Source organism: Alligator mississippiensis, chromosome 2, assembly GCF_030867095.1.
Source record: "Alligator mississippiensis isolate rAllMis1 chromosome 2, rAllMis1, whole genome shotgun sequence".
NCBI classification, from domain to species: Eukaryota; Metazoa; Chordata; order Crocodylia; family Alligatoridae; genus Alligator; species Alligator mississippiensis.
Genome location: NC_081825.1, coordinates 97,691,801 through 97,704,588, shown reverse-complemented (window position 1 = coordinate 97,704,588; position 12,788 = coordinate 97,691,801). Strand labels below are relative to the sequence as shown.

Sequence of the window (12,788 nt, the reverse complement as noted above, 5' to 3'; positions counted from 1 at the left end):
TTAAAACGCCTCCTCCCCCTCCCCCACTGAATGCACTAGACTAATGTAATATTGATCGCACTGACGGCCTCTCCCCGAGGACCCCGCATACCCTCCTCGCCACTCCCGAATTGCAACCGGGATGCGCTTAAAATGCCTGCTCGTCCCCACGAAAACAGCCCCAAATCAAACCAAAGGAGCTAGGAGGAAAGCAAGACAGCGCCTGCAAGTCAAACCAGGTTGTAGGACTGGGCCAGCCTTCTCACTCCTGCACGCAACTGTCCTAGCTGCCGAGAAAGGCAAATGCCGAATGGCGCAGCAGCTAAGTTTTCTGACATTTCGTTTTCACTTCTAGAGACCAAAGAGGGCAAAAGCCTTTGGAGCTCAAACACCCTTTTAGGTCGACATTGCAACACACTAACGTACTCATCCTGACGACATGTTTTGCATGCAATAGCTATACTTCTTTTTTACCCCTAAGGAGATGATCTTAAAATGCACTGCTCACCAAAAGGAGGCAAAAGGTTTAAAAAGTTTCCCAGCCTCTTCACAATATTTTAAGCCCTTTCCAAAGCTATTTCAGTACAACGGAAACGTGCAGAAAAGTTAAGGTAATTTTACTACATTCAGGCAAACTGATAGATCCACTTAGCAATTCGGAATACAAAATAAAGTTATTTAAAAATAATTTTAGTAAAAATGTTGGACAGTTTTCTTTTCAAAACAGTGCCATCCCTATCCAACCCCAGCATCTCCGAGTCACTTTCCAATGCCATCTTTTAATAAAGACAAGAGCAATTTATTCAATGAGAACAAAGAGAAGAACTGCAGACACTTAACCCATAAGATATCCCCCACTGAAAAGCATTCATGTAGTTCTGTACAAAACTTTAATATTTCAACCACTTCTCCCCTCCCTTCCCACCCCTCTCTCTTAAATAAACTAAAACATTTTAACAATAAGCAGAAATCCAGAAACAATTTCCATGTTTAAAGTAGAATGGGAACACATTTATAGTGAGAAGTCCAGACATTTGTTACACATTGAGACCACTCAAGTGCAGTCTTTATAGTACTAATTTTGCTTTAAGTGAGCAAGTTTGTCTTGAAATGTGTATTTTGATATAAGGTGGGCCTCATTTTAAACAAAAAAATGTTAATGTTACCTTTACCTCAGTGCAAATAAACTTTACAGAAAATAACAAGTCTATTGAGAAATGCATTTTAAAGGCAACTTACGTATAACAAATAATAGCGTGCACTGTAAAATCTGGTATAGAATAATGGAAAACAGAAGCACTGTTAAATCAAGAAGGTAGAATCTAGGCTGCTATGTTATATTGGTTTTGCATAAAAAAAATAAAAAAGGGGTTGAGCTACCGGCTGTTGAATTTTCTAGTATTCACACTGGTCTTGTGGTCTGAGATGTCTTTATTTAAGATGCCTCCCTGGAGCTTTATGCCCAGCAAGCTAATTAACATTCAAGCAGGGTTGAACTGTCGTCCCCCCCTCCACCCCCACCTACCCTTTTCTTCCCTCACTTACATGAACTGCACTAACGTACATGGTCAGTCACAAACTTACCAAAGCAGGAATACTTATGACAGATAGAGGTAGAGGAAGCGAATGAAGAATTAAAGGTCTAGTATAATTTGTCATCAGTTATCAGAGTGAGGGGTCAACAATCTCTTACCTTGGGGTCGATTTTCTTAAAACTAGGATCTTCTTCATCTACTTCAAAGTAGAGTTCAGAAGAGGTGATGGAAAGAGTGCCCTTCGCTACCACAGAGGGTGCCACAAGCTGAGCTGGTGTACACAGGCTAACTGGACCTGCCAAAGCACAAAAACACCACCATGGTTCAAAACACACAAAGGGCCCAGCACAGACCAAGCATAGGCTGCATTAGGCAGACCTTGTATAGATTATTTTCTGAATGCAAAATACAAGTAAAAAAAATCCTGGAGATTTTAGCTGTAAAAAGCAAACTTAAAAACCAGGAAAATGCATGTGTAATAGATTTGCAGTCGCTCTGCACTGTCAAACACTGAAGCATCTACAGCTGCAGACTGGTGCATACATTACATATGCCAAGGAGGTGGTTTTATTGTAACAGAACCTAGTTTTATTCCGCCACATTGCAGTTTTGAAACACTTTGATAAGCCTCTGCCTTTTGTTACTAAAATAACTGAGAACATGCATAAAAGAGGACTTGAACTCTTCATTTCAAATGTGTGCATTAAGAACCTGGGGGTTTCCATCAAATTCTCAAAAGATGAACACAAGCCTATGGTGAAAGTTATCTAACTTACCCCAGCTAAATGTGTTCTCTCTCATACCTGGTAGAAATCTATTGTTAAGATTAAACACTCAGTGCTCGGGACTGTAAAGCAAAATGTTTTTAAAATGCTTTTTAGGCCACTGTTAAATATTGCTCAAGGATTCTATATAGTGTTAGTGTAGCTCGGGGACTGTGGGAGTAAACAGCTGGAGGGTTGGTTTCCAACCGAATGAATTTTTATTGGAATAATCACATCTCCACAGGGCTTATCACAGAGACAAATCAGACTACTACTGAAAACAATAGGCTCAGCACAGTTCTAACAATACAGAACCTATTAAATAAAACAACATGTACAGGGGGAAAAACACCTTAGGTTTGTCATCCAACTGATTAAGAGAGAGAAGGGAATTAAGTTACTTTGTGGCAATATTATCTGTGTAATGTATAACTTGTAAAACAATTGGAAAATATGAGCATGACATGCCCAGGTCTGAATTAATAAAGTGTCTATAAATGAGGTACACACATTCAGGTAATCAATGGGTGAATAACTGCCAAAAAATTCAGATGAATTGTCATTTCCATCGATTGTTAGGAGGGTGATGGTCTTTAATCTCGCATCAATCTTAATGTGTGCCACTAGGACAATAGAAGAGATGCTCTGCTGAGATCAGAGCAGCTTTACCTTCTATTCCCAATGTACAAATACATTGTGTTTGCAGATGGGCATCAGATAGCTACAGAACTGCCATGATTTCCCAAAGCTCATCCCCACAAATAGATGAAATAAGCAGCTCTGTGTTCTTTTGCTGTCTCCCTTTGCCCTCTGTACATTAGCATGTAATCCAGAGGAGAAATAACATTTTTTCAATCACTCTCAGACATTCAATTACAGGGTGAGCAGACAGCTGCAGAAGCTGGGGCATCCTAGGTCCTGTAGAAGACCCCTGACAATTTCCACTTCATTTCTAACCCACACCACTTTATTAGTGAGGATTACTTCTTAATCCTATTGCCATTGTCAAGATTATATAATTAAACTCCCCTTTCACCTCTATTACAGTATGAATGTATTACTAGAAGCAATGAATGCATAATAAAAGAGAAGGGACGGGGCAGAAAGCTGTTGGAGAGCAGGCTAGAGACAGAGGGGAACAGATTCACTAAGAGAGACCATTGTATTATGCTCCCATTACCTTCATTTTAGTTCACTGATCAGTATATGGCCTTGAATTAGTATTTTTAACATTTTTTTCCTTTAAAGTGGCATACAGTTCAGGCAATGAGTAAATGAATTGCCATTAATTAAGATGTCCAATAACTTCACATAGTGATCACCAGGGAAGATTATATTTCTTGCTTCTCAGGGAGCCAGAATTGACCAGGAAAAACATTCTTCTGTCCTATAAACCAACATGTATTTTGAGTGCACTCAGAACCCAGATGGCTGAGTCGAATAGTGTAAAGGAGTCTTGCTTTCATGTAGCCTGTGTTGCTCTCATAATAATGGAGTTAAACTAGAAGTTACGTACTCTGAATCCAAAGCCACTGTCTGAATTGTGAACATTTAAGTAGTGAAGATAATCCATTTTGATTGCAAAAAAAAAAAAAAAATCTAACAGAGGCTTATATCCAGTACGCTGAAAAAAACCCCATTTGATGAAACTAAACTTTTTTTTCATGGTAAAGAAAGGAAGCCAGATACAGGGATAGACTGCAGGAGGGGAGGGCAAGAGTGAAGCCAACTTTTAATGTAGTGAGCAGACTCCTCCACCAAAGGAAAAAAAAAGAGAGGTGATTGGGACATACATTTGAAATGCACAAAAATAAAGTTTGAGAAAGGCCTTCATTCTAAAAAACTTTCCCAGCCGCCTGCCAGTCCCAGCCTTTGAACAGCTGGACCAGACAAAAGTGGAGAAGGGAAATCCCTTCAATGAGAAGCCACTTTTCCTAAGAAAGGGCATGTAGGGAAAAAAAAAACACACCCAGAAAACAGTAGGATAAAAACAAGAGGGGGATAAAAGCCACTGGTGGGGAGATTCCTCAGTGTGCTGCAGTCAGTGCCCACATCTCCAGCTTGGCAGGGCATTCATTCACTCCGCGCCTGTCCCGCGCAAGGGGAGCGATCCCAGCGAAAAGCAATAACGGAGACTGAGGGGGGAAGAAAGTAGCTCGAGTTACCCGTTAGGTTCTCCAAGTCTTTCTCCTCGATGGATGACAGGGTATCGTCATCGCCTTCCAGGAGGATCTCACTCTCCGAGTTCTGATTTCCCAGGGCCTGGCTCTTGATGGACTGCTTGCCCCTAACCAGCACGTCTTCCTCGGGAGCTGAAAGGAAACAGAAAGGCCTCGCTGTGTCTCGGCGGCAGCAGCAGCGGTGCCAGCGGGGAGCAGCCCGGGGCCGGGGGCTGGCAGAGCCGCTCCCAATGCTCTTCACCCAGCCTCAGCCCGCGGGCCCCCGGGGCTGCAGGGAGAGAAGTCGGCCTCTTCCCCCCGCCCAGGCCCGGGGGCTGTGCGGGTCCTTCAGCCAGAGGGGCCTGCGCTTCACTCCCATGGGCATGATGCCCGGGCTCAGCCTCACCCGGAGCCGCGACGGGGTGCGGGCTGTGTCTCCAGCTCCATGTGCCCCCCCCTCCCCCGCAAGCTGGACTGAGCGAGGCGGCTCCGGCCGGCGCCACGCGGGGTGCGAGCCCTGCCCTGCCCTGCCCTGCCCGGACCCGCATGCAGCCCCCGCCCTCCGCGGCGCCGCTTCGCACGGCCTCAGCCCGCGCGAGTCTGGGCGCCCCGTGTGCCCGTGAACCTGCCGCGTGTGAAACCCGCCGGCCCCCTCCTGAGCCCAAGCGGGGGGGATTTGGTCGGGTACGACTCCTGCCCCCCCACCCAAAGCCCGTCCCTGCAGACGTGGCGCTAAGGAAAGGGAGTTTCGCCTGCCGCGTGCACCTGCGATCTCCACAGTGCTGAGAGCCTGGCAAGGGACAGACGTGTCCCTGCCAGTGGCAAAAAGGTCGGGGGGAAGCAACCCTCAAAACAGGGGGGAAAAATCCTCCTTTTTACCGCTGCAACTAGGAAGCGCATTTCAGCCTACGCCTTGTAATGAAGTACTGCATGTCAGAGCCAGGCGCTCCTTATATTATTAACATGACAATGCATTTCATAGTAACGTGTTGGGAACAGCCCCCTCCCCACTATCAACACCACCCCCTTGCGCCCTGCTTGGATCGGCCTCCAGCTCCTCCAGGAAACCCGCTTTTTCCACGGGGAAGTCCTATTCTCTTTCGAGTGCCAGGGGAAAACTATTCTATTCAAATTTCCAGCTCATAGTAGTAACGGGTAGAGGAAGAGTGGCTCTTTCCAGGCAAAGGTTGCTCAGTGCTACAGATCAGGTAGGAAATTATACAGTGATCCTGAAGATCAAAAATGCTCGTTCTTAAAAACCTGTTAAATAAGGATGTACAAGGTCATACCTCCTTTGAAAACCATATGCCAAACACATCAGGCCCAACTAACTTCAACACATTGCTCCTGACTTTCTCTGATTGCTGCCATACAGGATTTGAGGTTCCACTGGCTTATTTTTAAAAAATGTTAATCTGCAAACATTTACAGAAGAAGGCAATCCCCCAGTGGCAACATACAATGGCTTAAATTGTTAAGTAAATATATGCACATAAATTGCAAATAATAAACTATTTAAGTGGAATGTAAAACAATAGCCCTAGTTTATATTTAGGCCTTCCACTTCCACTTTCATTTTTAACTTCCAACAGAATGAAACTGCTTCTCTTCTGCATTATCATTTCTTTCAAATCAGATCACTTTTCCACATCATACATAACCTTTCTTTTGTCTTGAAAAGCTCTGAGTGCATTGCACACCCCAAAAATATTATTTTCTACTCAAATATATCAGTTCATATAACTAAAGAAAACTCAGATTCTGGAATTGTTCAACCTGAGTTGAAAACACTCTTGTCATGGAAAATATGCAGCTGATATTTAGAAAGGTTTTCCTGTAATTAACTCCCCCTTGAGGATTTTAAGTTAGCAGCAGTAAAATTACCAACAGTATTCTAATACACACCACATGCACTAGCATTTAGTGGCTTTAAACAGTATACTGTTTAATAATTTATTTTAAAATGAGGACAAAACTATTCCAACTACAAAACAGGATAATGAATATGTTCATAAATGCTGGGAGATTTTATCTTTAGTTTTATAAACCATGTCTGCATTGCATATATTATTCTCCATTTACAGGAAAATGTCAGATATTGTCACTCTCTGGTACATCAGGACATCAGTGAAATAAAGGCAGAATACACCAAAGGTCTCATTTCAAACTCAAACTAAACCTGTTGCCTATTTAAGATTTAATTTGAAGGCCAAGATCTGTCTGTATGACTTTTAGACTCAAAACAAGTTATTACTAGTCAACCTACAAGTATTTTCTGCAGTCTCTCTCTCTGTCGTTATGAAAAATAAAATCAACCTAATGCTTGCCATGGCAAGGTGATTGAAGACCTAGAAAGTAACTCCTCCTACCATCCTCTTTTTACCAAACATTCAGATATAATTTTTGTATTAATATTAATACTCCTAACACATTTTGCTTTAATATTTTCTTCAAACTAAACATGTGAGGCTACTGGTTATTTTAGCTAGAGTTTGTGAACGTTTTAACTTCTGGAATTTCCTTGTATCTATTAGGAGGCATTTGCAGTCCCCTCCTGTATATAAATACAAGTATACATGCATATACTTATGTGCACATGCTTGGGTATGCATCTACAAACAAATAAATGGTAGTTCCTGGAGGGCAGAATGTGACATTATTTTGAAGTATCATCTGTTGGCACACTGCACCACTGAATTCAAGACTAATGTGCGTGCACAGATATACATGCACAAAAGCACATGTACAAGTGCAGATGTATTTTATTTCAAGAGATAAAGCCACACAGATGCATCTAATTTATACACATGTATAAACAAACCCATCTAGTTCTTTGTAAGTATACATGTGTTCGTGTGTGTGCGTGAGAGCATATCCATAGATATATGTAGCTTACACATACCTACATGTGCATGCACATTCATGCAATCAATTTAGCAAAATGCTAACAGATGACACTTCAAAAGTATTAAAAATTTTCTGCGTTCCAGTAGCTAGTATTCTCTCATGTAAAAAGTGTTTAGGGAAAAACACAATTTACTCTTGTAAATCTGTTTAGAAGTATGAAAGAAACACATTTTACAAAGTGAAGTTAGTCTATTGCAGGACTGTGCAACCCTAACCCTTGCATTTCATGATAACGCCTAAGCCACTTGCCCCTGATCCCAAAGACTACACTCATGTTAACTCTTTTCAGAATCAGGACCCTAACACTGTAAGCTCTTGGAAGCATGATTCACATCTTGTATGGGATATGGGCACCGTATATATCTAGTATCAGGTTTTAAAAGTACATACTGCTCCCACTATGGTCAAAGGCCCTTATCCTTCAAGGAACTCTATGCAAGGAGCCCACTGTGATTACACGGCATCTTACTAATTTTAATGAAGCAGAGCCTCATTGCAGAACTGGGAACTAAGTCCCAATGTATCTTGCATAACTGACAAAAGTATACCTTTCCATACAATAAGAGGGTTTTTATTTTAAACTCTTTATATATTTGTAGTTTAAGAATAATGAATAGTTTAAGAAATCAGTTTGATAAATAATTAGAAAGCATCATATAGCCAATAGTATGTTACCAATATGTTGATCTGATAAATTAAGTGAAAGGAAGAAGGAAGGAAATATTGAATTTTAAAATCTTTAATCTGACAATGTTCATTTAAACTAATTTTTAAACTCTCATAATAATTAAAAACATATTTCTTCCTTCTTTCATTCACCAACACCCCACCTGGTTAAATGAAACATTTGAAGAAACAATATTTTAAAATGATTTTTTTCCACTCCATATTAGGTAATGAAAATTGACTAGCTAATTGCACTTTTTGTCCATGGTCATAAACTCATACAATCTGAAATATATTTCAATTGAAAGCACCATAGAAGCATGGTTTAATCTGAACAGAACATATTTTTAATTAAATGTTTGAAAATATTTAAAATCATTTTCTTTTAGAAAGATTTTGAAATAATTCATTTCAAAAAGATTTTTGAGGCTCAGCTTTAAAATATTCATATATGTCTGATGCTGTTAATTTCCACAAAGGAAATTCACTTTCTATACCCATTATTTATTATTGTAGGATACTTTGTATTCAAATTCTAAAGCAAGATAAAAATATTTAATCCTCCCTCTTAGAGCACCCCCTCTTCTCCCCCCCTTCCCCCACTCCCCCCCACACACACACAGTTCTAAGACTGACTTTTATAAATAACCATATTGGAAGTTCTCTTTTTCTTTGAAAAATTACCTAAAGCCCTTTTTCCCAAGCAAGTTAATGTGAACTTGGGAAGGGCAATTAAATTGTCAGAATTAAAAAATTTGTTTTTAACTAGAAGGTAGCCAGAAGTATAGTCATGGGGCTGGTATTGATTGTCTGAACAGAGAACATTAGTCTTCAGGTATTTACTCTGCCACCTCTGCACCAGAGGCTCTCCTTCAAATCAAATCAATCCCTGGAAAAAGATGGGTTCTTGCTTTTAAAACATATAACTGGGCTGTAAGAGAGCTGCTTTTCGTTGCTGTTGTTCTCTGCAGGCTTTACTGTACGGTGTCTAGGCTTCCGATCATTTTTTAACCTTTTTCACTATTTCAGATTGTGAGCTTTCTGCAGCAGGGCCTACATTTGATTGTATTTGCTAAGTCTAGCGGTATCAAAATCTAAACAGCATATAAAGCCTCTCTTAACAGTGAAATGGTTGCTGAAAATAAAATGTTTTCAGATATGTTTAATGCAGTACTTTCTTTTTTTATTCTTTATACTTAAAGACTTGTGTTTCACAAACTCATCTGTTGACAAAATCCCTTATGTTTGACGTCAGAGTAGGCTCATGTTGAAAAATAAGTTTTAAAAAGGTGGGGGAAATCTCTTTAAAAAGTCTATTTGCTTCAAAGTAGTGCATATTTAATTGAAATAGAATGTTTCATGATAAATTATTAATGACACCCCATAGAACACAAGTTCTATTCCATTGAGAATTCCAGTGACATCTGAACCCATGAGAACCAAGCCTCAAAGACTTGGTCACCAGAATCTCAAAGGATGGAATTTTCAAATCCAAAATTGTTTTATATTTTTCTTTGTTATTATAATATAAAATGTTTCTATATTTGTATTGAGAGGGCTGTTTTCTTGCATTAATTCAGAGGGCTATATTAATACACTACTATTTTAAATAGGGGACCGCTATATCTTTTCCTAAATTGACCCACTTAATTTGTATTTGCATCTTGTGACATCTTCCTTTTAACTTCTTAAATATGTTATGATTATGTTCCTGGTCATACTACTGCTTGCTGTTTTTGATCACCCATTTCTGACCTCAGAGAAGAAATGTCAGGACATAACCTAAATATTGTGCTTCTCATCAATACTAATAACCTCCTTAATCTGCCTTTTATGTACATTTTTAGAAACCACATAGATGGGTAAATGTATTGTGTCTAGTTTATGCTCAAACCCTACATTTAAGAGATTGAAATGATAACAATTTAAGTGGAAATAAGTAATGACAGCAATAAGAATTAAAATTAAAATGGAATTCGGGTTATTGAAAAATGGTCCATTTATTGGAGAGATGAGTAACTATTTTAGTCTGTTTGTTCATAAAGAAAGGATTGTGTGTTCAGATAAATATATCCTCTCAATATCTGGCAGTTAAAATACAAAAAAAAAATATGCATCATTATTATATTTTGATAAGCAAAAGTATAGAAAGTTTGGAAGAAAAGCTATCCCTTTTAAGATGCAACATAATAAATATGAGAAGAACTCATAACATCTGTGACAAGATCTATTTTATGGAGACTGCATGTAATTTTAAAGGAGGCAGTTCCTCTTAATGTAAGGATCATTAGCCAAGAGACATCTTATGCCCTTGAAACCTACCCTGTAGAAACAACACTGAAAATTAACAACAAGCCCCACAGCAGAAATGGCCTAATTAATTCTACATCTTGTTCCTCCTTCTATAGGAAAAGATGTAGGGCTTTGGGACCATTATTGCTTTTAGATCACTTTATTGACTATTCTCTGTATGGTCATTTATTTTAAAGGACTGATGTCACATTTGGCATTATATCTGCTGACATATTGTAGACATTTTCTTCCAGAAATGGCTCTTTAAGGCTGAGTGCAAGAGGTTAAGATGTTTGGCTGAGGCCAAACTTTAAGATGATAATGCTCTTCTAGAACCACAACAATAGATTTATGGATTTAAAACTAGTGTTAAAAGTGTATATAAAAGGTGTGTAAAATACATATTGAATTTGTAAATTTAAAAAAAGAGCAGGTTTGCTAAATAATTTAAATTAAATAATTATTTCATAAAAAATACTTCCGTTGTTATGAGTATTCAGCATTAACTGAAACCATATTAACTAACGCTGAGGTTTTTTTTCACTTTATCAATGCACCTTAATTAGCAAAGTCCACTATACATGTAAATGTATGACTGAACTAAAATTATAAGCCCAACGGAACAATTAATTGCCTTGCTTATTTCATTTCCTTTAGTTTATCAAAGAGCTTTTAAAGCTGTTACTAAAACTGGAATTTTGGAGATGAACATCTGAATGGAAATGGAAATGCACATATTGAGACCCCTCTGCTAATAAGATGTGAAATACATACATATGAACAGATTAAAATACTGTTTTCCTTGTCAAGGCATCACTAGTATTACTTACCAATTGCTGTTTGGACTATGTCTTGCATTTTACCATTTGTTAGTCTGATTCCCTTGCTTAATTCTCATATTAAAATTTAGGAGGTAAAAACACAAGCATGCCTAGAAATGTATTTAGCTTTATAAATGCTTTCCTTTTTACACTAAAGCTAATTAAAGTAATTGGTAGGGATTTCTCAAAGGGAAATATTTACTATTCAACTTGCTAAAACATAAATAAGTAATTTACCACAAAAAACATGTCCAGGGATTAGTGGAAAAATTGCATCCACCTTTGCTCTTTAGTAATGAGAACTGTATGCGTAATCATTATATGTCTGACATACACGCACACAGGTTCTATTAAGATATAATTAAGAAGAGATTTAACAGATACTAACATTGTTTATGAAAAATAGTGGTCAATTTATCTTTGTGCTGCACATGTTTGAAAGCAATGACAAGCCTTTGGAACGTGGAGCAATTTTACAGTGTCTAGTAGGAATGTAGGTCTAGTCTTCATTGCCATGTACTATACCTGCTGCTATTGGCAAGAAGCAGTTTTTACACTGACCATGTTCTATGGCTGCTTTTAGTGTCGCTTCAGGATGTGTCGATCCAAGGGGGTTACGCACAAATCGTCGCCGGCGCCGCAAGTCATCTTCCCAGTAGTCAAGGCGCCAGAACTCACGAGGACGACTACAATGAAACAGAGGAGCCACATATGTTAGCAATTATCAAACAGCATGGTAGCACTGAATTTCTGCATAAAGCACTCCTTGTTTGCTCTGCCTCCTTTTTTCCCCCCCTTAACCTCCCCCCTTTCTGCAATCTTTTACTTAGGTATGTCCTTGAAAATAACAATATCACCTTCCAGTCTAAGGAACTCCTTTCCCTTTTTTCTTGGAAGGTGAAATGAGCACTAAATACATCATTTTGAAATGAATTGCTGACAGTGTGATCAGTTTCCCCACACTCTAGTGGCATGTGCTCCGATTTCAGCCTCATTTCAGCCTCAGCAGGGCACCTTTCTCAGTGACTGCATTTATAAACCAGAATAGGGAAAAGGCTATTATAAATATGGTATAGCATTACCTATATTAATCAAAGTCTGTCCCCCTTCATTTTTCTTCCTAATTTGTGCCTTTTTGCACAAGGTCAGTAAATCATACCATGAATTCTTGGTCCAGAAAGTGTTAACTTTAATGAATACCTCAGTTACATGGTTATGTATGTGATAATAAAATATTACTCTGTTTAGATGTGCAGGAATTTAATTAAAATAATCTCTTAAAATATTCATTACATTTAGCCCCTGAGGCTTAGAACAACACAAGAAACTGCATTTCTTTTCCATTTACTGTTTTTAAATAAACCATTCCAGGAGAGTGAAACAGCAATCTATTTTCAAGCAAATCAGATTGGATTTCTGTTTTATGTAGTCATGTTTTTACATTTAATTAAAAACTACATGTTATGATGTGCAATAATTGGTATATTGAAGGCATACTTTAAAAAATTACATCTAGAAAAGGTTATATCAAATTCATTATTTCCCATTGCCTGCTCCAAATATACGTAGATCTTTTTAATATGGTCATATATAAATGCCAGTTACTATCTTGTTAGATGATCATGAATGAGTGCCATTGTAAACTAATATTTTAGCCAAGCAAAT

At 38.6% G+C, this 12,788-nt stretch overlaps 1 protein-coding gene across 10 annotated transcripts in view; it reads right to left on the bottom strand.

Annotated features, from left to right (window-relative positions):
• The window catches only part of LRBA (LPS responsive beige-like anchor protein), a 611,727-nt gene that overhangs the window by 249,977 nt on the left and 348,962 nt on the right, over nt 1-12,788 (bottom strand). For 5 of the 10 annotated variants that reach the window (XM_019481508.2, XM_014593717.3, XM_019481509.2 and 2 more), the window contains exons 38-40: nt 11,685-11,809; nt 4,444-4,590; nt 1,673-1,809 (exon numbers count right to left, since the gene is read on the bottom strand). In XM_019481508.2, coding sequence (XP_019337053.1) covers nt 1,673-1,809; nt 4,444-4,590; nt 11,685-11,809 — 409 coding nt within the window. Of the gene's footprint in view, nt 1-1,672; nt 1,810-4,443; nt 4,591-4,843; nt 4,987-11,648; nt 11,810-12,788 lie in introns of those variants that run through there. The other 5 variants (XM_019481504.2, XM_019481505.2, XM_019481507.2 and 2 more) reach the window with 2 other exon arrangements.